Source organism: Copadichromis virginalis, linkage group LG15 (assembly GCF_057382275.1).
Source record: "Copadichromis virginalis isolate Kocher_CV1m ecotype Utaka linkage group LG15, C_Virginalis_male_GT1.1, whole genome shotgun sequence".
Classification (NCBI taxonomy): Eukaryota; Metazoa; Chordata; class Actinopteri; order Cichliformes; family Cichlidae; genus Copadichromis; species Copadichromis virginalis.
In genome coordinates, this window is record NC_140632.1 from 38,332,959 (window position 1) to 38,360,823 (window position 27,865).

Here is a 27,865-nt window from a genome sequence, read left to right on the forward strand (position 1 = left end):
CCTGTGGTGCCGGGGCGGCAGGAGTGACGCCAAAGTTGCCCTGTTTGTCTCGGCTGAACACAAGCTTCCGTAAGACGATGTCAAGGATGATGGTCTATGGGATGGTGCAGTGGGCAGGGGAAAGAATTACAGAGAGTCTGGTTTGATTTCACAAAGCTCCTGTTATAGAGGTGCGCAACTGATTTTTAGTGCCACACTGCTTTAAAGTACCAAGTATAGCAGTTTTCTTTCCTTCCATGAAACTGAGTGTTAATCATTGCATGTGAGGTTAAAATTAAGCTTATTAGTAAGAAGGCCATGCATGGTTATTGTCGTCTAAAAAAAATACTGCAAGCTCTTGATGAAACTGAATCTGCTTGCTGTGTTTTTGTCCCTCCAATTCACTTCAAAGATGAAGGGAAACTGCACTGTTAGCTTAGGAAAAGGCTCCATCTACGGGGGCATACTAAGCAGTACGTGAATGCAAGGGCAGCCATCTAAAAGGAGGGCAGAAACAGTGATACTGCTCCAGCGAGTCAGCAGGCAGGCATTAATAATCCAGTGTCGTGAAGGTTTACAGAAATAAATTCTGAAAAGCATCCTTAATTAGACAAACATGTGGAGTAAAATACCCACAAATGCACATATTGTAACAAAATAAAGTCACATTCTTTAAACGGTTAACTATTAAAAACCTCACACTTTGCTTCTTTCCGTTTCTGCTTTACAACACAAAACTGATCTTGCTGTCCAGTTAAACGAGATAAAGATGAGCACACTGCATGAGAAAACAAAATCTGAACATGGGGAAAACATCAGCTGTTACCCAAGTGTGAACGTGTGGATCTTACCTCCACCAAAACAGACACAGCAGCATTGACTAAGATGATGAGGAAAAGTTTTAGCCTCCATTCAAACGGGATGCAAACAATCTACACAGACAGAGAAACACTCGTCAATGAAGCGACAAGAAAAAGTTATAAAGTTAGTCTTACCAAGACAGCCCTGCCTTAAAGCTTTATGCACGCGCAATACTACAGTAAGTCAAAAACAAAGTCAGAATCTCCATTTACATGAATAAATACCAAGAAAAGATGGAGCCTGAGGTGATAAATAAAGCTGTATCCTACATTAAAGAATATAAAGTGTGCATTTAATGTCTTCCCACCTCCATAAACCCATTAATGACGTCTACTCGGTAGAACAAGATGAACAGCAGGAAAACATATAAACTCCCAGCAGACAGCACAAAAGGCCCTGTGAAGAAAACACGCAAATAAAATTGTAGAGTTTACTTTTTAGGGCATATATATATGTGTACACACACACACACACACACACACACACACACGTACACACACACACACACACGTTAGGGAAAAGTTTCTTACAATTCTTATAGCTCGGCTGCCTGAAAGGTTTGCCTTTGGAGAAAACAATAGCAACAATGAGATACTGGAAGGAAGAGACGTAGAAGAGGCTGGTGTTCTCATAGTTTTGGATGTTGTGCTCGTCCTCTTCTGTCTCATTTTCAAAGTCCATTTCAATGTGTGATGTGAGGTTGCAGACACTGTGTGAAGACAGAGAAGTCATTAAGAACATTTTCACTCTGTGGTCCTTTTATACTGCATCTAGAAAGTAATCACAGCGCTTCACATGTTCAGAATCTTATAGCCTTTTCCAAAATGGATTAAATTCATTTTTCAACACAAAAATTATACACACAAATCCCACAGTTACAAAGTAAAAAACGTTACTTGAAATTCGTGCAAATCTGGTCACCTCCCTGACTAAGGCCCTGGTGGTTCAAAGTTCTTCAGTTTATGGATGATGGAGGCCGCTGTGCTCACTGGGTTTCAGTGCTGGAGAAATGTTCCTGTACCCTTCACCAGATCTGTGCCTTGATACAATCCCATCTCAGAGGTCTACAGATAATTCCTCGGACATCCTGGCTTGCTTTGCGCTTTGACACATGGGATCTTATTAATTGACATGTGTGCCTTTCCAAATCATCCCCAATCAACTGAATTCGCCACAAGTGGCCTTCAATCAAGTTGAAGATCATCTCACATGATCAGTGGAAACAATAAGATCAATTCTGAGTGTCACGGGAAAGGCTGTGAATACTTATGCACAGGTTATATATTTGTTTCGATTTTTAATACATTTGCAAGAATTTCATTGTGGTGGATTAAATTCTATTGTGTGCAGAATTTAATCCATCATGTAACAAAATGTGGAACACAATAACATGACAACGTTTAAAACTTATAATGAAACCAAGTTATTATTTGATTTGGGTATTTGTCTGCTACACATTAGAAGTAATAGTCAGTGCTCACTCGGTAAGTGGCGTCCAAACTTTGTACCAGGGCTGCTGTTTGACCCAAAGGAATGTCCAGATCTGGAAGCCCAAGCAGATGAGGATCTGGGTCAGCACAGAGAACAGCAGAGGCCCTGAGATCAGACCTGATGGAGGACGACGGGACACCAGCTCTTTCCACGCTGGGTTCAGACTCACTGATAAGGGGCAGAGTGAATAGTGAGGATTATTACATTCAGAACAAATAAACACACATATCGCTTATCCTTGATACTTTAGTTGTACTTACTGGTAAAGACAATGAGGAGGATGATAGCAATGTCGATGAAGAGGAACTGGAAATCGCCAAGGTTACTTAAAATCTAAAAACCAAAAACAACACGGTACAGATGACAAAAATCTGAATTCACTGGATTTCTCATCTAACTAAGCAGGCAGTTTTACGTACAGAGTAGAGGAGAGTGACGCTGATGTACTGGATGATGCTGTAGAGGGCCATAAACTTAAACACACAGAAGGAGGTGATAAGAGCAGCACGGCCCTCCCTGCAAAAACAAAGCAAACTGTGTCTTAACAACATAACTGGGGGAAAAAATTGCTCCCGGAACAACAAATTCAACTCCTCAAAACATTTGAATAATAGTGTGACACTGTGTGTAAGAGCCAAAGTCAATGTTTATGTTTTTCCTTTTTTGTTCTGGTGGCACAGGTGTATAGCTTTACCTGCGTCTCAGGTGATGGTATGTGGGTGTGGTCACAGTCTATTTACCTGATGTCGGTGTTCGCAGCAGGTGTGTTGGGTGAGTGGTTTGTCGGCAAACTTTTCTGTTGAACGTCATTTTTTGGCACACCAGTTAATCCATGCGCTAGTTGTAAATTGATTGAAAGCGCAAATGTTTGTTTTTGTTTTGTTCTTAAAATAAATGCGCAAAGTACAAGTTCGACTCATTATGGATTATTGGAGGCGCGTCACAGGGACACAACCAACTCAGCCGGCCGTGGCTTTATTTACGGATGAAAGTCGCAACACTGTGTATATTTGCCAGACTGCAAATTCAGCCTATAAGATACTTATTCTTAATACCGTTTTATTCATTTATGGATCAGCATGTAAATAAAAATACAGACCTGATGAGGTTAGGGACACAGGAGATGTTGGGGGTCCTTGAGGTGAAGGGAGATGCTACTGAGGCTTCGAGCTCCGACAGAGAGATCCCACTATGAGCCCTCTTCAAAGCCTGGGTGAGATAAGTTAGCATTATATACATACTGCTGTCAGATTGTGTCCATTACAGAGAGCTGTTGTCCAAATGATGAAGGTGTACATACCCCACAGTCATTCGCGCCATCGCCACACATTCCAACAAAGTAGCTGCGAGCACATGAGAACAAACAGTAAATCTTTACTCAGTGTAATGCTTTTTAAAGTCGTTGCAAGATCAAAGCTACGATGCCACAAACTTTCAGTTTTGACTTAAAAGCTGATTCTGCTGCTCATTAATGACAAACTGTCCAGCAGCACACGATGGGAATGTTAAATAACAGAATGTTGAAATCTCATTTTTGACAAGTTCAAAGCTACATCCCATATTTGACTAAATACTCACTCGACACCCTGCAGCGTCTCAATCAGCTGGGTTTTCTGGTCAGGTGCCATTCTGGCAAACACTGTGCCGCGCAACACGAGCTATAAAGCAGAGCACACAATCAGGAGTCAGAAACAAAGACGTATTTGATGCAACTTCTGTTCCATTTTCGTTTGAGCAGTTTCTTACCTTTTGAAGCATATCTGGGAAATGTTCATCGATTACAGCAAATGATTTTCCGTTCATAGCAAAGTGGTAGAGCTCTTGGCTTTTGGGATCATCTATGTGACAGACATCCTCCAGGCTTATGTTCACTTCCTGTTCCAAAGTATGAGAAATTTTAAGAAATGCATCGAGATTTAAAAAAAACAAAAACAGGAACATTCAATAATTACTAAAAACCAAGTCTTTGAACTGTTTTAACAATCAACAAAGACATCTTTATATTATTTAACAAAGGTTCTGAACCCACACAGAAATTCACTATTGAATGTTAAAATCTGCTGCATTTTATCTAATCAATAAATAACTTCTATAACTTGTAATCGATGTTAATCAAATAACAGGTAATGGGTTTTGGATGATCTGATCACACACCTTTGTTTTGTATTTGATCTGCTGAAAACCTTTACATTTCCTTTAGTAGACAAGATACTGCTCAATTTATATGTGACATTACGAGCTATGTTTAGCTGAAGTATGTTCAGCTGCCTGTGTGTTGTACCAGTGTTAGAATTAGACCCATCGATTCACCTGAAGTCGGGATGCACTGCGAGGTTTGTCAGCGTATCTCCAGGTGATCTTGGCGGCTTGTCCATCGTGTGGAGGGAGGGCATCGGCAATTATGACTGTGTCCTGGGGAGGGATCATTCCGCAGTCGCGGGCCACAGAGATGGCCGTCAGCATGTTGTCACCTGCAAAGTGATTACGATATTAATTTTGCTATAACATCCCACAATTCAGTCATTTGCTTGTCATGTTTTCATCTTCAGCCTTGGGTTATAAATAAGTTACCCAAGGGTTTGCTTGGCTGTGACTGATGATAGATGATGAATTATGAATGATGAAATACAAGCTCAGTGTCACCTCACCCTAAGTGACACCACAGTAGAGTTTGGGGGCTAATGGAGATGGATGAGCTTGCAAAAAACAGGTTAAAAGTGAGCCAGAGTACGTGCAAACCATGGATCAATTGTGAAACAATCAATTCTTTTTAAGGCTCAAAGTTGAATTTGATTCACAGCCAAGTACAGTGAGTCTAGACAGGAACACCTGGTTAAAGTATACACGCAGAGTAAACTATTGCTGGCATACCTGTGACCTCTCATTTGTTATGCAATGATGGAAAATACCAGCATGTTCTCACCAGTAACCATGACTGTGCGAATGTTGGCTTGATGAAGGTCCTGCAGCACCCCTGGAGTTTCTGGCTTCAGCTTGTTCTGCATGATGATGAGACCCAGGAACTCCATGTTTGCTTCTATGTGATCCCTAATTCAACGAAAGACATATGAATGTGTTTGTGTCTAACAAAATCCCCATATTAAACATACATTTCTTCCCAGTAAATTATCTCTCATTAAAATATTTTTTTGTTCCACACAGAGCCACTTCCCTTTATTTTCTTATTCAGATCACAGAATGCATGTATTACATCAATGCAAAGTACACTACCTGTTGATGTTCTGGACCTTGTGCCAAGTAAGTTTTGATTCGAGCCGCCGATGAGCGAGAGCAATGACTCTGAAACCCTGCTTGGTGTAGCCTTCCAAAACCGCTGCAAAGTTTTCTGGCACTGCAAAGAAATGAATACAATAACAAGAGAGCCAATCAGTGATTCATCAGTAACAAACAGCAAGAAAAGAAGACAGAAACCCAAGAATTATAGATTCACAGTGCAAGCACCAACACTAACAACAACACTAAATACTAATTTTGGAGCAACAAAATCATTATCTTGAAGTATGCTCAATCATCCAGGGAAGAAAGTCCCAAAAAGTTGATTCTGCTCATCAGAAAACAGTTTCCAGATGAACAGAATCTACTTTTGGGACAAAATCATGGATATACCAGGTCAAAGATACATTTGTAGAAAAATGTATAAAAGAAAAAATAAAACAAATTGTAAGACAACATGCACATCTCTACATTTTGGACACCTCACCCGTCTCTCTTCTGCAGAGACTAGTCACAACCTCTGGTGCACCTTTCATGTAGGCATCCATACGTTTCTCCCCGAGGAGACGAGCTACTACACTCATTCTCTGGAGCGCTGAAGAAAAAGGGAACTGGCGCACAATACCAATCTCATAGGCTGCCTGCATATGCACACGTAAAGACAAACAAAATAAAATTATTTGTTTATTAGAAAGATGAAATGCTAAAATCGAGTTAAAAGTATACCAGTTATACACAAAGGCACTATAGAAATGAATAAAACACAAATACTCACATTACCAAATTACTCTTTTTAAAAATAAAATGAAATGAACAGTTAACTTTGACAGGCATGAAAAGAAATACAACTACTACTTACCGAGAGCTCATAGAGTTCCTATAAAAACAAAAACAAAAACACACAACAACAAATAAACCAGTCATTAAGAGTAAAAATACACTGTTCTTTTTAATGTTATAATAACATGGACACACACACAAAAAAATGCACGTTTAGATGCTGGACAGATATATTCATATAATTTTATACTTTTTCTAGACTCTGAAGGCCTGTGGTGTCCTGCTAACAACCGGGTTGCTGTACATACCATGTCCTGCTCTGGTGTTACAGCAGGCTCCGGGGGCAACAGCTGCTTAGGCGGTCGAACGACAGTGGGCATGATACGATTATGAAGAGACGTTTCCTCCTCGGTAGCCTCTTCCAGGATCTGGGCAGGTAAATATAAGTAAATGTTTACATTTCATACCAAGAAGCTTTTTAGATGTGCAACATTAAGACATTGAAATAATGCTTACATGTCTTTTAGGCAGAGGTAACATTTACTTTGAATAATCTTATCCAGACATGCCAAAGACATACTAAAAATCAGAACAGCGCAGCTTTTGTATATAATCTAAAACTCGTACACTAGATTAGTACAAAAGAAGAGGACCTTTCTAATCTCGAGCCATCAACATGATTGGAATCATGCAGATGTTTTTGTGGCAGGTTATAAAGCAATAATGCGTTAATGCCCAGTTTAGCAAAATTGTATCCAGCCTAAATACTGACAGAAGGGAGAATAAAGGGGACACTGCATCACAAAATGGATTCATGAGTCTCATAACTCTAGCCTGCCCTTACAGACATTTAGCTCGTGGATAGATACAGATGAACTCACCCAGCCTGTAGCCTCAAACATTTTGAGGTCCAGCGGGTCCCCAGACAGCTGGCCTTCTATTTTGGTAAGTGAGTGGCATGTGGCCATGCAAGCCACAAACTGGGACTTGACAAGATTTTCCTTGTAGGCATTTTCTTCTGACAGGTGGAAGCTGGAGAGGCAGAAGAAGTGGGCGGTGAAGAGAGATTAAATTATACTCCTTTAACTACATTGTGGGAGTCATAAGAAATTGGGATGATCTGATATCGTCGTGTTGGTGTTGTTCCCACATCATCATAATAAATGTTGTTCCAGGTTCAACATTGCAAGTGACCAATCACCTTCTTGTGACATAACACTTCTGCAAGCCAAGCGATTCGTTCAATTATGAAATTCCAATGTTGCAAGAACAATATGTATAATGCTTACCGTTCATTAAAGAACAGTATCCTGAAATGCAAAGAATTCAAATCGCTGGATCGGAGGACAGAGGGGGTTTCTCGCAAGTTAAGTACTTTTCTTTTCACGGCTGTTTTTTTTCCGAAGTCGCAACAGTATGACGTCACAACAATGTGATTGGTCACTTGCAATGTTGAACCTGGAACAACATTTATTATGATGATGTGGGAACAACACCAACACGAGGATATCAGATCGTGCAAGAAATTGATTGAGAAATGAGCATTTGCAAGATAAAAACTTTTAATCTATCTGGTAAATAAATGATTAGGCCTTTAAAATTCAGAGCTATTACAATTCAGTTTTCTAACGATAACCTTAGTACTAGAAAAAAGACATATCATCCAGCCACTGCTTATTACAATGCATGATCAGTTTTAGGCATCACTGGGAATCTCAGAGACAAGCAGATTTCTTGGTTTCTGCTCGTATCCAAATTTCTTCTGAGCTGTTTGAAACAACCATGACAGGAACAACACATCCGAGTTGATTAAAAGACTAGTAAATGTCTATGTAATTTAATGTTAACACCCCAGATCCTCAGTGTAATTTGTGCATTTACAGCAACTGTGTCAAACATAAGGTCTGGGAGCCAGAATCAGCCCAGCAAAGACTCCACTCCAGCCCACTGGAAATCTTTGAAAAATGAAATGAAAACTTTATATTTTGTAGTTACTGAATTTTACACATTTATCAGAGTTTTACTGTTCTGACCCATTTAAGATCAAAGTGGGCAGCATGTGGCCCACAATGTAAAATGAGTCTGACATCCCTGATTTAGAGGGATATGAAATGTTACACAGATACACTCCAGTATATTCTAAGCTCTTTTTAACAGTTTATCAGTGGCTGAAATAAATGACACCTTCAGATTTTTAGTTTCTTTAGGCTACAACATGCAGTAAAATAGGCTCACGTTTACTAATTTAGGGCACAGAGCATCTTACCTGCCATTCTCAACCCTCTGGACTCCCCACAGGTCTAACCCATCTTCTGTCAGAGTTCCAGTCTTTAAAGATAAAAGATAATGAAATTCAACTGAATCAACACGGGGTGATCTTTGCTACCAGTTGCTTCTACATATGACATGGCACTAAAATTCTACAGAGTGACTTAAGCACCGTCTTTTACAACTGATAATCTGAATAAATTAGAGACTCACTTTGTCAAAGCACACCAGATTGATCTGGCCGCAGATATTAATTCTCTGTGGGCTGATGCAGAAAATGCCAATATGTTTTAGGCGTCGCTGTGCATACACAATGCCGGCTGTCATAGCGGCTGGCAGCGCTGGTGGTACTGTTATGGTGACAATGTCCAGGGACTCAATGATGATGGTCTTAGCTGGCACCTAACAAACAAAAAACTGCAGATGTTTGCATGTTTGACAACCCTGATTCTCGACAACTCACAAAGAGCCCATGTTCTTCAGTGCTAAGAGATACACAAATGTATGAGAAGACTGTCAGTTTTCTGGAGAACAAAATATTTGTTTCTACTGGCCACAGAGGATGACTCACTCTTAGAACAGCTGCCTCAGGCATTTCAACCAACCCGATTAAATTGTATTGCATTAAAAAGGGAAACCATCTGAAAACCTAATCATCTTACAAGATTTTTTGGAGAAAAAGAAAAACTGAAAGAGGAGACCGATCATTCTCCTTTAACTTTCTGCATTACCTCGTTCATGATACTGAGTACAATGGAGTAAACAAAGCCGATTCCAGCCACAGCCACCAGACACAACAGGAAGAGGTAGGCATCGCGGTACAGCTTGAAGTCGGTGGGTTTGGGATAAAGGATGGAGCGCACCAGCTGGCCTTTAGCTGTGCTGAAACCTGAGTGAAGAAAATGAATCTTTGGTCATTTTTAAGTCTTAGGCCCTTTCTCAATTCTCAAGTACGCGAGTCCGTGCTCGCGTTCTCGGCGAGTCCGGACTTGCCGAGAATGCGAGCACGGACTCGCGATTTGCACAACTGGAACACCAGCGTACTTGATGATGTCACAGGTCCGGAGTTTTTACTGCCGTCCCCTCTTAATTTAGCTGTGAGTAATATGTTATGAAGCTTAACTTTAATCACAGCCAAACCGGTTTACTCAGGAACAAATAAAACACTGAAATAAACCAAACATTAACATTTAGAAGTGAACGAAGTGACTTATATATCATGTTTAACCTCAGTAGCGAAATCTCTATTAATAAAAATAGTGTACATGTGTGACTTAATAAAAACAAGCAGGTGAGATGTTAGAATGTTTTTATTTTTATTTTAGTGGACACTCAATACAATAGACAGATGCTGGGGTTTGTTTAACCTGAGTAGCGAAAAGACCGCGGGGGGGTTGAAAACGATGTGCCGGGAGTCCGCTGTTCTCGCCGGCTCTAATAATCCTCGACCTCGCGGTCTGCTATGGAGCTGGCGGGTCACAGACGTCTCCGAAAACGTCAGAGCACGTTTGGAAATATATAATATCTTGATAAATCGAGCAGATATTTGAAGTTTACACAGCTACATTCTCGCTTGAATTTGTATAGTGCTTTACTTAGTCCCTATGGACCCCAAAGCGCTTTACACTACATTCAGTCATCCACCCATTCACACACACACACTCACATACTGGTGATGGCAAGCTACATTGTAGCCACAGCCACCCTGGGGCGCACTGACAGAGGCGAGGCTGCCGGACACTGGCGCCACCGGGGTCTCTGACCACCACCAGTAGGCAACGGGTGAAGAGTCTTGCCCAAGGACACAACGACCGAGACCGAGACTGTCGGAGCTCGAACCAGCAACCTTCCGATTACAAGACGAACTGCCAACTCTTGAGCCACGATCGCTCCATATAGGCCAAATCTCACTGTTATACTGTAACAGTACCCCATTTCATTTTAAAAGATCTGGATTATTACAATCACATTAATCATTAAAGCACTTGAATCCAGACCCCCAAACTAACCTGTGCGCACCACTACAGCCTTGACCAGTTCGCCTGTGTAGAAGCGGGTCTGGATGACATTGGTGCCACAGAAGAGTGTGTGTCTCTTATGCTCCTCTGTGTTGTAGGCACTACCAGCCTCCTCCCCCCTGTCCCCTGGCACTGGGTTTGGGAGGTTGGTCTTTGTCACTGGAACGCTCTCACCTAATGAGGATTAAAAGACATTAGCACTGCGTCCAGAAATACATAAGAGGAAAACCAGACTGTTTGGAACTTGCAAAGACATAAAATTTGAAGAAACAAGTCTTTACATGTGCTTCTCTACCAACCTGTAAGCATGCTTTCATTGACGATACAGGTGCCACTGACCAACACGGCGTCACATGGCATGATGGTCCCATTGCTGGGGATGACTATCACGTCACCGGGCACCAGATCAGTAGACAAAATTTCCTCGATATCTGCCAGGAAATATGTGGTAGAAACAAAGTGAGTGAATGTGTGCAATCAGATACAGACATCATACCTAAAACAGGAGAGGTGAGAAATGTATTCCAAGTGTAGACAGTGGACATGATAGGCAACAGGGATGAGGAGATTGTAATAAACCCAAGGCAGACCCGACCACTCGCTCATTCTTTTCAACATATTGTTGTCGTCCTTTACAGACACACACAACAACAACAGTCAGTCAGCACAGAGTTGCAGATGCCGTGCAGGTGTGTCTGCCTCCCCTGCAGCAGCACTGGCAGCAGCCCCACCACAGAGATATTTTGTGTTTAAGAGCCTCATAGTCTTGTTCAGCACTTCTCTCATTAATAATGCCTCTCTACGCAGCAGTGGAAAAAGCTGAGGCATCATAAGCAGTACCTTACAGCTTATGTGCCCCCACAGCTATGTCTGACAACTCTAAACCCAAGTTCAACCACCCTCCTTTGGACAACTAATGACATGCATTTTGAGATGGTGATGGTATTGTCATCACTTCTGCAAACACAAACAGAACCTTTTGTGCAGAATAACAGACCAAACTGTCCATCCTTATTGTCATATAGACTCTAACGTTGCAGTGTTTCACAGCAGAGGACATTTAGAGGGCAGCCAGTGCAGGGTCTGGCTCGGCATAAATGCAGAAAAATCCCCGTTGTCAGATTTGGATTGGAAATCCCTTTTTGAAACTAGCTGAATATAGAATACCTGATGCATTTTTCCTATGAAAATAATTTTTGAATCTCAAACAAAAGATAAAATCAAAGAAAAAGTTTTACAAACCATTATTGGCTCGGCATACGGACACACGAACAATACTGTGAGCTGCCACCATGTCATGAAGCATGACGTATTGCTGGAGAAAGAGAAGAAAAATAACAATGATTAAAAAACCTTTTTAATTCCCATGAACATCTGTGAATTGCAAGGATGTTTTCATTTGAGTTAGTCAACCATGAGCCAGTAAACCACGTGCATGCGTTGGACTGAAAACGCTAGATTAGATACTCAGTTTAGTCACTGGTATAAATCATAATGGTAGAAGGAAATAAGAAGGGGAAAAAGGTCTTCAACAGGCAGTCGTCTGATTCTGTGGTACTTAATGTAATGTTCCATATAAATGAGTCAGCCTTTGAAGACGTTTATCTGAGACTGAAAACAAAAACAATCGTGGGAACGCCATCAGGCAAAAACACAGCTGGACAAACTGGGCTTAGGCCCCATTGCTAATGAGGTGGGAAAAAAACAAAAGCTAAGTAAGCCGTCATCATTGTGTTTTGACATAATGATACAATAAGTAAATCTAAGGATATGTTATCAGTGGCTGATATGACATAAATACTTGAATAGTTTAAGTTATTCCAAGGATGCTGAAGATTTTCAAAACAAGTGTTTATATTAGAAAAAAAGAATCAACCTGTTTCTTCTTTCACACATTTGCTGATTAATTCTGTATTAATAGAGCTCTGTGCTAAAATTTAGTTTCATTAAACAAAATCTAAGTATTACAGAAAAACAAAGTGAACTAATTTTCAACCCACTGACTTTAAATTGCTCCTGACAGAAATACGAGTTCAATTCAATCTCATGATGTTGTAGAGCTCACCTTTTTGATGGTGTACAAAGAGGTAGCTATGGATATGACCGACATTAAAACAATGGCCGCAGCATAGTAGTAATACTCATCGGCACTCCACAGGATCACACTGAAGAGTTGGAAGATGTAGAAAGGGTTGAGGACCTGCAGAAGGATTTAGAGAGGAATCGGTATGGCAAGCAAAGAGGTCAAATAAAATAAAACAAAACAAAACAAAGAGAGAAAAACGGAGAAAGATCCAGAAATCACAAGAAAACAGAAATATTTGAAAATGTTGAACCAGTACAATTTCCTTAAATATAAAAAAAAAAGAAAAGAAAAATTTTAAACACAGTTTCATTCATAATGCGCTGAAATGATTAACAACCTACTTCAGCTAATCGCATTAACATGAAAAAGTAGCAAGACAGCAGTACATAAGCACGACTCTGTTCTGACAGAAGAAAAGGATTTCTGTTCTCAAATTATTATACGTGTGCCACACAATAAACTAATTCACTAATATTTGGTGCAAGGTGTCAATAAACCCACAAGATGAAAAGATGTCTCACACACATTCATGCTGCATACAGAAACTCAAACTTTGCTTTTACCTCTTTGATAAGCAGCTTGAAAACAGAAGGCACTTTCACTGCAATTTCATTCACTCCGAAGAACAGTCTCCTAAAAGACAGGAAGAAAAATTGTATTTAGTTTGTGTGTAAATACCAAAGACTGTGGATATTCCTCCTCCACTGTTCATTAACTCCAGTTACAATATCAGGGCTTATAGTTTTTAACCCCAACAACTGAACAACAACAACTCCTTGCACCTACAGTGCCGTACAAACTTGAGTGACTTTGTCTTTTGATTGAATGTTACCTGTACTCCTGCTGGTTCATAGTCAGGCCTGTGCTGTGCTCCGAGTGGAGGGTGGAGCAGCTGACCTGCAGATCCTCCAGGCCACTGTAATAGGAACATTGGAGGAGATACTTTAATTCCACATAACCACAACAGCAAAAGCAAAACAAGCATGCAAGTTGCTATAAAATGAAAATCTTCTCCCCCTCAAGTTTTTTTTGTTAGTCAACATACAGAGCAAGAGTCATATATTTACTTGTCATTACTGCTGTGTGCAACCTTTGAAGAGTTTACTTAAGAGGATTCTGCAGTGAAAATTGAAAGTTATATAGTTATAAAAGAATGCTTACGTTAAAACCTCAAAGTTCTGCTTCTCGTCGTTCCAATAATACTTTGTGCTATGAAAGGTAAAGTAGCGAATCTGAGGGGAAAAAAGAGCAAAGGGACCAAAATAAGAGACAGATTTATTTGGCAAAAGTAATCATATTTGTATTGTTGTCCATAAAACAACCCTTCTATGAACTTTGAAAAACGACAGTCACATTCATTTATGTGCTTAGTGCATTTCCAGTTTATACTACAGATTTATGTTGAGACAAGTGTTGTGCCTACCTGCGTGGGCTGGTAGTCTGCAAATTTTCTGATGAGCTCCTGAGCAGGGCTGCCATCGGAGGGATGAATGGTGTGTCCGTTGGCCTGAGGTGGGGAAGCAGAGGAGGAGAAGGGGTAGGAGAGGGAGGAAGGAGAGGAAGGGGAGGAGGGGGAGGTGGTCTGGGTCTCCAGGCTGTGGAAGGGGTTTCTCCCTGGGGCAAGCATCACTCGCACCCTGGCCAGGAACCAGCGCCGGAACTCATCCTAAACCACCCAAACAAAGTTAATCTAGTGAATTTCTGAGAAGCTTCATTAAGTAACAACAAATTTCCCCCTATTAAGTGCAACGTTTATGAGGAGGAACAACATTATTCTATATGTCTGTCTCCATTTTTAGTCACTGGGAAGTGGGGTGAGAGCTCATAACTATATTTCCATTAATATAACGGAAAAATACAGATGTGAAATTTTTTATTAAAATAATAATAATAATTAAAGCTGCAAGCAGCGTTATGAGGGTCCTCGCACCCCGGCACGTCGAGCCACGCCCAACACCTACAACCAGCACATCCGATCTGATGTCAAATTGATGGAATTCATACATTTAACCACCAGCTAACATTTCATCTCATTCGATCATGATTATAGTCGTCCCACTAGGTGGCGCTCTAAACATTACTGACAAATGGCATAACAACAACTATTTCTGAGCTCGAGTCTCATCATGCCTGCGACCTTTGTGTGAGATTGGACATTGTGTTTTTGAGTGACAGCAGATTACTGCTTTTTGGCGAGTGTTTGAAACTCTATGTGCCGCCATGACCACCCCGTTTCCCTCAACGTAAAAAGCTTCGCAATTTAACATCACGAAGGTCTTCAGATTCCACGCACTGCAGATCACGTCAATCTGATGAAAATCTTTGGAGGAGTTCGTCAAAGTACGGAGCCTGAAAAGAGGGGAAAATGTCGCGAAAATTAAGATAAGATAAGATAAGATAACCTTTATTAGTCCCACACGTGGGAAATTTGTTTTGTCACAGCAGGAAGTGGACAGTGCAAAAGTTATGAGGCAAAAATTAGAATACAATAAGAATAAATACAGTACACAACTGTACAGAATAGAATAAAATAAAATACTATATACAGTAGAATAAAATAAAATAAATATACAATAAGATAAAAATAGAATACAAATACAAATACTATATACAACTGAGTAAAAATACAACGATGACAGAAAGGATTATTGCACTTAGTATTATTGCATATGTATGGATGTGTGTGCTTGATCAGTTAAAGTCTTTATTATGGAGTCTGACAGCAGTGGGGAGGAAAGACCTGCGAAATCTCTCCGTCCCACACCGTGGGTGCCGCAGTCTCCCACTGAAGGAGCTGCTCAGTGCTGTCACAGTCTGCTGCATGGGGTGGGAGATGTTGTCCAACAGGGATGACAGCTTAGCCGCCGTTCTCCTGTCACTCACCACCTCCACTGGGTCCAGAGGGCATCCTAGAACAGAGCTGGCCCTTCGGATCACCCTGTTCAGTCTCTTCCTGTCCCCAGCAGAGATGCTGCAGCCCCAGCAGACCACACCATAAAAGATAGCAGAAGCCACAACAGAGTCATAGAAGGTCTTCAGGAGTGGGCCCTCCACTCCAAACGACCTGAGTCTCCGCAGCAGGTACAGCCTGCTCTGCCCTTTCCTGTAGAGGGCGTCTGAGTTATGAGTCCAGTCCAGTCTATTGTTCAGATGAACACCAAGGTACCTGTAGCTGTCCACAGCCTCAATGTCCATACCTTGGATGTTCAGTGGTTGCAGTGGAGAATGCTTGTGCCTGCGGAAGTCTACCACCAGTTCCTTGGTTTTACTGGCGTTGATCTGGAGGTAGTTCAGCTGGCACCAGTCCACAAAGTCTTGGGTCAGACCTCTGTACTCCTTGTCGTCCCCATCAGTGATGAGGCCGACTATTGCAGAGTCATCAGAGAACTTCTGCAGGAAGCACTGGGTGGAATTGTGGGAGAAGTCTGCAGTGTAGATGGTGAAGAGGAACGGAGCCAGAACCGTTCCCTGTGGGGCCCCCGTACTGCAGACGACCCTGTCCGACACACAGCCCTGAGTCCTCACATACTGTGGTCGGTCGGTGAGGTAGTCCAGGATCCAGGTAGTGAGGTGATGGTCCACTCCAGAGTTCACCAGCTTGTCCTTTAGAACCGAGGGAAGAATGGTGTTGAAGGCACTGGAGAAATCAAAGAACATGATTCTCACAGTGCTTCCAGCGGTCTCCAGGTGAGCGAGGGAACGATGTAGGAGGTGAATGACGGCATCATCCGCTCCAATGCCAGGCTGGTAGGCAAACTGAAGTGGGTCCAGTGATGAGCTTATTAGGCGCCGAAGCTGAGCCAGGACCAACCGCTCCAGGGTCTTCATCAGGTGGGATGTCAGAGCCACCGGCCTGTAGCTGTTGAGGTCCTTGGGGCGTGAAGTCTTTGGCACTGGTACAACACAGGAGGTTTTCCAGAGCTGTGGGACTCTTCCCAACCTCAGGCTCAGGTTGAAGAGGTGTTCCATCACCCCACACAGTTGGTCCGCGCAGGACCTGACGACCCTCGAGCTGATGTTATCTGGACCCGCTGCCTTCTTGCCATTAATCCTCCTCAGTTCCCTCCTAACCTGGGTGGTTGAGAGAGACAGGCTGGAGCCTTGTGTTGAGTGTGTATTGGATGCTGTTGTTGGGGGTGGGGGGGAGTGAGCAGGGTGAATAGAGGAGGTGTGAAGTGTCTGAGGTGGAACAGCAGCAGTGGGGGTGGGTGAGTCTGCAGCCGATGTTGCAGACTGCCTCATGGCTGAATCAAATCTGTTGAAGAAATGATTCAGTTCATTTGCCCACCTCACATCCCTCCCAGGCAGAGAGTTCTTAAAATGGTTGACTTTCTGTTGGATTTGGGATATTGCTCCAAGAGACTTTTTTTTACATCTTGATATCTTCTACAAGCTTATCAGGTTTCAGACTCATAGATAAAACACAGAGCAGGGGCTGATGATTTGAAATTTTGTAGGGGGTGCTGTGGAGCCATTTTGCGCTATTCAAGGAAAGTGATCACATAACAAAGCATTCATCACATTGGAGGTGTGGGCCAAATTTCAAGACTTTTTAAACTTTCCAAGCCCCTCAAAAGCCACTTCATTGTTAATGGTGGAAATGGCAAAATTAGAGCCAAAATGTCACCTTCACGTCCAAATGCCGGACTTCCTGTTGGGTTTGCGTCAATGTGCCCACAGACTTTTTTTGTTCGTCTTGGCATGGTAACACAGGTGTGTCAAATTTCATACATGTAGCTGAAATGATGTGGTCGTAGGGCTGCATTTAACAAGGCATAGGTGGCGCTGTAGAGCCATTTCCCAGTGCTCATATGTAAAACCATTAAAATACAAAATTTTTCACCAGACCTGGCATGTGTGCAAAATTTCATGAGTTTTTGAGCATGTTTAGGCCCTCAAAAAGGCCCTTGTTTTGCCTGAATAATAATAATAAGAAGAAGAAGAAACGGAGCAGATACAAAAGGGCCTTCGCACTTTTAGTGCTCGGGCCCTAATAATAATGTAGACATACAGAAATCAACAAAAAAAACAACAAAGAAAAAGCCCACAACTGTATTTGCACATATTAAAATTAAATGTTAATTATTATTATTATTATTTACTAGTCTTCAAAATAGTTACTTCTAATTACGTCTTTACCATTTTTTTCATGAATTGGCAACACCAAATAATAAATAAAAAAGAAGCCAAAATTGTTTTAATATGTTTTGATTAGTTTGTTGATAAAATGTTTAATCTCTAAAATCCACCACTTCCTTTCTAGATTTTTTCCAACCAAATATTAAAAACCCATTTAATACGAAGAAAGAGAGAAAAAAATAGAAAAACTTATTTTCTAAGTAAATAATTTTTCTCTTTTTTGAATAATAATGACTCACTGCTGCTTTACTTGCTACCTACCGTGGAGCGCAGCAACACCACTTTGGCCTCACGGGCTGTGGTACGAGTGCAGGTGGACTTGACGCACCATTCTGGCATCCAGTAGAGCACCAGGAGAAGGAAGCCCCCTGTACACAGCACCCCGAGGCCCACCAGGGCCAGCCGCCAACGACACAGACGGTAGCCCTGCAGCTCCTTAACAAAAAAAAAAAGAGAAAACAGGAGCACAGTATGGCACGTTAGGTAACACAGTATGTAACTTTCTGGTAGTCCCACAGGAGTTAGCAGTGAAGACAAAGTAAGCGTAGCGGTCATCACTGTAGACTGGACCGCAGGTGGGGTCGAGCAGCGTGAGCTCACTGGGGTTCAGGCTGGGAACAGACTCCAGTTTCACAGCCAGGGTGGTTATGGTACCATTAGGGAAACACTCAGTAAGCAGTGAGAAGAAATTGCAAGCCATCAAGAAGTCACTGATGGGCACATTAGATTCTGGATCCTTCAGGATCACGTCAATTCTGGTATTTTTTCAATATGCGTATATGTGAAATGAAAAATACCATCTCCTCCTCTTCCCCCTTGTTGACAATCTTGAGGTCTTCCTTCTCCATGCTGCAGAACAGTTTGCCAAGCCCCTTCCTTAGTCACTGCAAACAGATCAGACAAAATGTCAACGGTGAACAGTGCGGGAAACATTTAATGCTGGGCTTACACTGTGCGATTTTTTGGCCCATTTTGAGCCGATTTTTGAGTCGTGCGACCGTTTTGGCGATCGGCCCGATTTTGGCCTTCATCGTGCGTCGTGCATCGTGTAGTATACATGGGGTAACGAGACGCGATTAACACCTCACGACCAGCTCCCGATCATCAATCGCTTGGTCGCGAGGATTTCAAACCTGTTTGAAATCCTCGCGACCGTCGTGAGGGTGTCACCGCAGTTTCTCACACTGCGCACGCGCAAACACAAATGTCAGCGAAAAAGACGGCGCAGCACGGCAGTGCAGCGTGTGATCTGGACACAAGCGACGGAGGCACAACTTGTAGAACTATGGCAAGCTGATCCGAGCCTTTTCGATGTGGCCTCACAAAATTATCACGACCACAACAACCGTGAAAATAGTTGGATCTACACTGCTGCTCAATCACAGCTGCCTGATCAATGTTTTTAGCAATTTAGCAAAGTTGATGGCGGTGGTGTGCGTGTCTGTGTGTGAAAGACAGAGAGGGAGAGCAAGCGACAGAATTTCTGTTATAACCTTCATTTTATGGACGCACAGTGTGAGCACTCGGGTCGCATCAGAGCATCGGGCCGTATAGTGTGAGACCCTGCATCGTGACCTATGAACTTCTAACCCTTGCGAGTCAATCGTACAGTTTGAGCAGGAGCTGAATCGCGCGACTGGGGGGAAAAAAAAAAAAAAAAAAAAAATCGCACAGTCTCTGCCCAGCTTAAGCTTCAGAGCAGGCTTTGAAACCGAGAGCTCAACAGCACAGTGTCGGAACAAGTCACAAGATAACACCACATTATTTGTTTAAATTAAAGATTGATTAATCAAAGCCCTGTAAAGTGCTTAACAATGTCAAATGTCAAAGACAAATGTCAAAAGCAAATTACAACTTTGGAAAGCAAGTTTCTGTCTTTTTAATCAATATTCTTAACGCAATCTTCTTGACTGAAGTGACCAGGGATTTTGTATTTAAGCTCCACGTGGCAGGTCGGATATTGCTTAGGAAGGAAGCTGATTTTCTGCATCATTCACAAGATCAAAAAAACATTTACCAGCACTCAAAGTATGCACTTTAAGCCAAAGAGGTTTGGACCAGTGGAAGTAACGGCAACTACAGGAGGGTTTTAATCTATAACACATATAGTCACACATATAATCTATAGAATATATATTTTTAGCTAGCAGATCATACACATGTTATACTCGCTAACCCTGCGAGCATGCTATATATTTAATTTTTAGATTTATTGAAAGAAATCTCACTTGTGGATTTTTTTCCCCCAATAAAGTTTGAAGTGACAAATCCTCACCCCCCCACCTCCCTCTTCACCCACGACTGCAGACCTGCCAATGGTTCCAACACCATCATTAAGTTTGCAGGTGACACCACGGTGATTGGCCTCATCAGTGACAACGATGAGGCCGCCTACAGGGAGGAGGTGGATCGTCTGGCTGAGTGGTGCGACACAAACAACCTGCTGCTTAACACCGAGAAGACCAAGGAGCTCATCGTGGACTACAGGAGGAATGCTGACCCACATCCACCCATCTACATTAAGGGGACGGCTGTGGACCGTGTGAGCAGCTTCAAGTTCCTGGGAGTCCACATCTCCGAGGATCTCATCTGGACGACCAACTGCTCCAAGCTGGTCAAGAAGGCTCACCAGCGCCTCTTCTTCTTGAGGACTCTGAGGAAGAACCACCTGTCCTCAGACATCCTGGTGAACTTCTATCGCTGCACCATCGAGAGCATCCTGACCAACTGTATAACAGTCTGGTACGGGAACTGCTCTGCCTCGGACCGGAAGGCGTTGCAGAGGGTCGTGAAAACTACCCAGCGCATTGCCAGAGCACCACTTCCTGCCATAAAAGACATCTACAGGAAGCGGTGTCTGAAAAGGGCTGGGAAAATCATCAAAGACCCCAGTCACCCATCACATGGACTCTTCACCCTCCTGCCCTCTGGGAGGCGCTAGAGGAGCCTCCGGACTAAGACCACCAGGTACTGGAACAGCTTCTTCCCCACAGCTGTCAGACTCCTGAACTCTGCCTCCTGACATCTGACCCACATTAAACTCACGGACTGGACATACACACACACACACACACACAACCACCTACACACACACACACACACACAACCACCTACACACACACACACACACACAACCACCTACACACACACACACACAACCACCTACACACACACACACACAACCACCTACACACACACACACACACACACACACACACACACACACACACACACACACACACTATGGACAACTGTACCCTCAAACACACAATAATAACATGGACTGAACCACCACTCACAACCACTAGCACTTTATATAGCCTCTTAACTGCACTACTGTATAGTTCTGTGTAAATAATCATACGATAATTTTTAATTCTATAACTGTTTACAACTTGCATAGTTCCCATTTCTGTATAAGTGTATAAGTTCATTATTTCATATTCTGTATAGTTTTTTTCATATATATATCCTGTTCATAGCTTGTACTCACTACAGCCTGTACATACTTATAGTTATAGCATATTCATAACATACTTCATACCGTGTACATATTACATACCGTAATAGACCCATTTCTGTAATATACTTACATATCTATATTATTGCTAATATATATTGTAATATATCTATATCATGGCTAAAGCACTTCTGGATGGATGCAAACTACATTGCCCTGTACCTGTGACATGTGCAATGACAATAAAGTTGAATTCTATTCTATTCTATTCTTTTCTGGCTGCCACTTCAAACAATACTGTCTTTATTTCTGTGGCTCTCTCTTATTATGAATCACTTTGTGGCAGAATACACTTTAGACAAATGTAAATGAAAGCATCGCCGTATGCCAATTGTAAACTGCAGGCATGTGCCAGTCAGTTTAGAATAGTTCCCATTAACTAATTTCACTTGGTAAGGATAAAATTGGAATAAAATATAAATTAAAACATTATGGACATAAAGTTAAGAACATGTCTATGGATACATTAGTGAACCGTTTTGTTTTTCCTATCTCTGTCCACATACAGTCGTGCAGCATTTACATTGGGTTAAAGAGATTTTAGCAAATTACAAATTCAGATGTAGACTGTAGCACACAAAACATGGCCCAGCAGCAATGAACAGCACTCCCCAAAAAGCTGCTCAACCTTAGTACACCTGAGACTATCTCTTAAGTCAATATACCCACACAGTCTGAATGACTCATCAAACTCATGCATTACTCCATATCAAACTTGTTGCTCCATTCCTCTCTCAATTCCCAAGAGGACTACACATCCCGTACAGAAGGAAAATTGCCAGTGTGTTTGGACGTGCATGTGAATTTTGCTGTATTATCCACTGAACAATCTTTGTTAAATGATTCCTAAGGTGCTTGTAAACACAAGTTAGGCTATAGACAGTTTCACTTTTTACTTAAAACCCCAGCAAACCGTCACTAAGTAATATTACAGATATATTACATTTTTTTTTTGGCCTCTCAAAGATATTCAAGACTACTTGAAGATTTCCGACTACTTGAAGATTTCCCAGACAGGGAAAGGAGTGAGGAGGTAAGTGACGGAAGTGACGGACAAGGTAAGCGACTCATGTTGTAACTGACGTCAGACGCCGGAGATTTTGGCGGAAAATTAAAGCAAATGGTAGTTTAGATTTGAACAAATTCATTTAAGCTTCAGCATTACCAAATACACTTATCAATTGTCTTATAACTAACACTATTTGTCTAAATAATCTCCAACACCCTGGAGAACAACGAGGAGAGTTTAGAGACTCTCCAAGATTACATCGATCAGTGCTTTCAGGATCTCGTGATGAAGAAGACCCCGTGTGCAGCTTCCCCGGCCAAACCTGAGACGCCGTCGTCGAAAAGACAACGCCCGGCAAAGATATTGCCGACATATTGGAGTCAATCGACAAGCGATTGTCCAGTTTCGACGCAAGGCTGTCCTTGGTGGAGATTCTTCACCGAGAATTTAAATGCTTGCGAGAATCCCTGGAGTACAGCCAGCAGCAGGTGGAAACGCTTGCTGCTGAAAATGCCACGCTAAGGGAGTCGGTGAAATGTCTCACAGATAATGTTACCCAGCTCAATAGAGAAAATAAAAAAATAAAAGAAACAGTTATCGATCTACAAGCTCGTAGCATGCGTGATAATCTGGTATTTTCTGGTATTCCAGAAGCCGCTGGAGAGGACGCGGAGACCACGGTAAAAAGCTTCATCAAAACCCACCTGAAGCTGCCGGAGGACACTGTGAAGAACATCGTCTTCGATCGGGTACATCGCCTCGGCCCCATTCGGGCTACGGCCGGGAGACCACGTCCTATCGTGGCCAAATTCGGCCACTTCAAACAAAAGCAACATGTGAAAAGCCGCGGCAGGGAATTAAAAGGAACGGACTTCAGCGTGAACGACCAGTTCCCCAAAGAGATCTTGGAACGACGCAGGGTCCTCTTCCCAATCCGACGCGGCTTCATCCAGAAGGGCTCCCGCGCTGTCATCGCTGTGGACCGGCTGTACGTGGACGGACAGCTCCACCGCGACCCCAACATCACTCCGTGGCTGTATTAACCTCACACCAGATAAGAATCAGCTACACCATTTCCCTATCCACTCACACTAACTTGCATTAACATCTGTTTAACTTACCGGTATCAAATCGCATCTTAAAGTGTGATTTCATAGCAGAATTAACACCGTCACTCTCCGTCAGTGATTTAATTGGAATGTTTACGTTTTGTTTTGTTTTTTTTCTTCTCGTTTTTTTTCCCTCTCTTTTCCCCCTCTTGGTTTTATGCTGCTCACCCCTGTCCTTGGTTTCTTTCTTTATTCCTTTCACTGCCTCGATCACCTGCTTCGATACTCATCCACAAACATCCTTTATTTCGACACATACGCACCATGCGCTCAACGGCAGCACATTTACATCAGTCAGACAGCGCACACAGTCGTTTAGGATACACACACTTAAGCCAAGCCTACTCATATTAGTAACTATGCATACACAAAGTCCGACTCAGGGAGCATCTCGCCACACATTTTTTCTCTCTCTCCTTCTCTTTATTTATGAACAAGTGACGTATTCTCTCCACCTGGCTAAGCAACGCACACAGCATACATCCCTAGTTATACACAAACATCTATGGGTACACTGAGGTTCATTACATGGAATATAAATGGAGCTGGCTCCAGAGAAAAGAGGTTAAAAATATTTAACCAACTCAAAAAACTACAGGCAGATGTTGTCCTTTTACAAGAGACCCACAGACCTCTTAGAGGTTCGAATGAACTTAAAACACCTGAGTTTCCTAATGTGTTCTCAGCTTGTTATAATTCTAGACAAAGGGGAGTAGCAATTTTAATACATAAAAATATTAATTTCACAGTACTCGATACAGTTATAGATCCAGAGGGCAGATTCTTAATCATTAAACTATCTATACTTGATAAAAAGCTATGTATTGCAAGTGTATATGGTCCAAATGTTGATGATCCCTCATTCTTTCACGGTTTTTTCAGTGCACTCTCTGAACACTTAGATGGCACACTTGTTCTTGGAGGCGACCTCAACCTTGGACTAAATGAAGACATGGATAGGCTCAATACAGCGGGAACTCAGCGTAATTGGCAGTCCACAAATATAATCAAACAGTATATGAGCGACTTTGGTCTTTGCGATGCATGGCGCTCCCTTCACCCCACCAGTAAGGAATATACTTTTTTCTCACATGTCCATCACTCCTACTCTCGTCTGGATTATTTTTTGGTCAGCAGCTCACTGCTGAACGACATTTCAGACACTGAGATTCATCCTATAGCTGTCAGCGATCATGGTCCTGTATCTTTAACACTAATGCACAAGAATATCACTACTTAAAGATGAAGACTTTATTAAATATTTTAAAAAAGAGTGAACTTCATATTTGGACTATAATGACACTCCCGAAACATCAGCTTCTGTTCTATGGGAAGCAGGGAAAGCTGTGATGAGAGGTAAAATAATTTCTTTCTCATCACATAAAAAGAAAAAAGAAAACAAAAATATTCAGGAATTAGAAAAAAACATCAAATCACTAGAAGAAGCCTACGCGTCCCACCAAGATCAGGAAACATTGAACAAAATACGCAAAACAAAACTAGAATTAAATGAGATAATTGATAAAAAAACAAAATTCTTAGTACAAAGACTACGCCTACAAAATTATGAACATGGTAATAAATCTGGTCAATTTCTAGCAAACCAGCTAAAAACAAATAAAGAAAAAACAACTATATGTGCTGTTCAAGATTCATCTGGGAACACAATATATGATCCGATACAAATAAACAACATTTTCAGGGATTTCTATAAAACGTTGTATTCACCACAAATAAACCCATCTAAAAAAGAAATTGATCAGTTTTTGGACAACATAACTCTTCCAAAATTATTGGACACTCAAGCAATGGCACTGGATTCACCATTGACACCAGGTGAACTCCAGGAAGCTCTGATAAGTATGCCCAATAATAAGGCTCCAGGTCCAGACGGCTTTCCTGCAGAATTCTACAAAGAATTCTGGTCGATTCTAGCACCAGTTTTCTACAGAACGTTGTTGGAAATTAAAGAAAAGGGCAGACTTCCATCAAATATGAATTCTGCAAACATTAATCTCCTGCTAAAACCAGGCAAAGACCCTGTATATCCCTCAAGCTATCGTCCAATATCCCTTATAAACGTAGACCTTAAAATAATCTGCAAAGCTCTCTCAAAGAGACTGGAGAAAATAACCCCCCTCTTAATTCATCCTGACCAAACTGGTTTCATAAAAGGTAGGCACTCATCAACAAATACACGTAGATTACTTAATTTGATAGACTACTCATACAGTAAAAACCTAGAAACTACAATATTCTCTTTAGACGCAGAAAAAGCATTTGACAGAGTTAACTGGAAATTTCTATTTGCAACTTTACACAAATTTGGTTTTGGATCCTCTTTCATAAACTGGTTAAAAATATTACATAATTCCCCAACAGCTTGTGTTAGAACAAATGACCAGACATCCTCCAGCTTCTGTCTCTTGAGGGGCACCAGGCAGGGATGCCCACTCTCCCCTTCACTGTTTGCAATTTTTATTGAACCACTAGCAGCAGCAATTAGACAGAATTCAGTAATTAAGGGCATAAAATGCAAGAACGTGGAACATAAAATCAGCCTTTATGCGGATGATGTGTTACTCTTTCTCCAAAATTCACAAACCAATATCTCTGGGGTGATTGAATTGATAAACTCTTTTGCAAGAATATCAGATTACTCAATTAACTGGTCAAAATCTACAGTTCTACCGATTAATTGCTCCCTCCATAATTCCTCTTCTACACCACTGCAATCGGGAAATATAAAATATTTAGGTATTAATGTTTCTCCCAAGCTTGCAGATCTAACTAAATTAAACCATATCCCACTTTTAAAGAAGGTAGAAGATGATCTGGCTAGATGGAAATGTCTACCCATATCACTCATGGGAAGGGTTGCCGCTATAAAAATGGTCTTACCAAAAATAAATTATTTATTCTCAATGATCCCAACTAAACCGCCACAAGATTGGTTCAGATCTCTAGATTCATGTATGTCCAAATTCCTTTGGAAAAATAAACCCCCACGTATAAGCTTAAAAACACTACAAAAGACCAAGGATAAAGGAGGACTAGAACTGCCTAACTTTCAGCACTACTTCTTAGCCAACAGGCTTCAGTTTATCTCAGGATGGCTAAAACATACCCTCTTAGATGAACCTTGGCTAGATGTAGAACAAGCACTTTGCAATAATCTAGAGATCTCAGACCTACCATTTATCAGCTCAAACATCCAACGACATGAATGCTTTAAAAGCATCAACATCAGCTCTTCTCTGACAGCATGGTGGGAGTTTCTAAAATTGACGGCGTCTTCATTAATCCCATGCAAACGTACACCTATCTGGAACAACCCTGACATATTACAAAACAATAATATGATAAACTTTTCATATGGAGTGGTAAAGGAATCAAATATTTAGAACATATACTAGAAGGAACAGAATTTATTTCATTTGACGGACTAGTTACACAATATGGGATCAACAAGAAAAGATTTTTAGAATATCAACAAATTAAATCCATAGTAAAAAAGAAATTTAAACCGGGTCAAGTTGAACTACAAACACCACCAAGTGTGGTTCAATTTCTTACTCTTAAAACCCCCAAATTACTATCCAAAATATACAGAATGCTTTCTAAAACAGATGAATCAATATCACTTCCTATTGCAAAATGGGAAGCGGATTTATCAGTTAACTTAGACCTAAACTTCTGGTCTCAGATTTGCTTAAAAACCTTTCATCTAATCAGAAATCCCAGTCTTCAATTAATTCAATACAAAATATTACATAGAGTGCACTATACAGGTCATCGGATGTTCAAGATGGGCTTTACGTCTACCAACAACTGCTCACACTGCCAAACCAATTCACCGGACAATTATATCCACGCTCTTTGGTTCTGTCCACCAGTTCAGAAGTTTTGGCGCGAGATATGTGAAGACTTATCAAAGTGTCTGAAATGTAACATTCCAACTTCCCCCTTAGTGTGTTTGTTGGGCAGCTTAGATAATGTCACTTCAGAAAAGAATATCGCCCATATGGTTTTCACTGCCCTATGCATAGCCAAGAAAACAGTCCTCATGAACTGGAAAAATAAAAATAATCTTAATTCTAACCAATATAGAAATTATCTATTAGATTACATTAGTCTTGATACAGCCTCTGCCACCACATCAGATCAATTGCTCTGGGCTCCTTTGATCAGCTCCATCACCTAGTGGGGGTGGGGGGTCATAGTTTGGTCCCGCCTTCACTGTTGTGATTGGTGTGGGGGTAGGGACAGGCTTAGGGCGTCGGGGGGTTCCCCGGAGGCATTTTCCTTGGGGGGCTCAACCCGGGGTAGCGGTCATGTCCGGTTAGGGGCTCTGTTGGCTCTCAGGTGACT

The 27,865-nt window shown here is 41.6% G+C and overlaps 1 protein-coding gene across 2 annotated transcripts in view; it reads right to left on the reverse strand.

The window, feature by feature from the left end:
- The window catches only part of atp13a3 (ATPase 13A3), a 48,177-nt gene that overhangs the window by 6,633 nt on the left and 13,679 nt on the right, over nt 1-27,865 (reverse strand). The window contains exons 3-33 of one of the 2 annotated variants that reach the window (XM_085433264.1): nt 18,654-18,740; nt 18,118-18,291; nt 14,141-14,383; nt 13,879-13,949; nt 13,550-13,633; nt 13,281-13,350; nt 12,697-12,831; nt 11,874-11,946; nt 10,931-11,062; nt 10,623-10,805; nt 9,345-9,502; nt 8,827-9,015; nt 8,612-8,673; nt 7,227-7,377; nt 6,654-6,773; nt 6,425-6,442; nt 6,053-6,206; nt 5,563-5,683; nt 5,255-5,379; nt 4,642-4,802; nt 4,078-4,206; nt 3,910-3,989; nt 3,632-3,674; nt 3,431-3,540; nt 2,751-2,847; nt 2,592-2,664; nt 2,322-2,499; nt 1,371-1,549; nt 1,148-1,236; nt 831-911; nt 2-94 (exon numbers count right to left, since the gene is read on the reverse strand). In XM_085433264.1, coding sequence (XP_085289390.1) covers nt 2-94; nt 831-911; nt 1,148-1,236; nt 1,371-1,549; nt 2,322-2,499; nt 2,592-2,664; nt 2,751-2,847; nt 3,431-3,540; nt 3,632-3,674; nt 3,910-3,989; nt 4,078-4,206; nt 4,642-4,802; nt 5,255-5,379; nt 5,563-5,683; nt 6,053-6,206; nt 6,425-6,442; nt 6,654-6,773; nt 7,227-7,377; nt 8,612-8,673; nt 8,827-9,015; nt 9,345-9,502; nt 10,623-10,805; nt 10,931-11,062; nt 11,874-11,946; nt 12,697-12,831; nt 13,281-13,350; nt 13,550-13,633; nt 13,879-13,949; nt 14,141-14,383; nt 18,118-18,291; nt 18,654-18,704 — 3,627 coding nt within the window. In that variant the 5' untranslated portion in view covers nt 18,705-18,740. The remainder of the gene's footprint in view (nt 1; nt 95-830; nt 912-1,147; nt 1,237-1,370; nt 1,550-2,321; nt 2,500-2,591; nt 2,665-2,750; nt 2,848-3,430; nt 3,541-3,631; nt 3,675-3,909; nt 3,990-4,077; nt 4,207-4,641; nt 4,803-5,254; nt 5,380-5,562; nt 5,684-6,052; nt 6,207-6,424; nt 6,443-6,653; nt 6,774-7,226; nt 7,378-8,611; nt 8,674-8,826; nt 9,016-9,344; nt 9,503-10,622; nt 10,806-10,930; nt 11,063-11,873; nt 11,947-12,696; nt 12,832-13,280; nt 13,351-13,549; nt 13,634-13,878; nt 13,950-14,140; nt 14,384-18,117; nt 18,292-18,653; nt 18,741-27,865) is intronic. The other variant, XM_085433265.1, reaches the window with a different exon arrangement.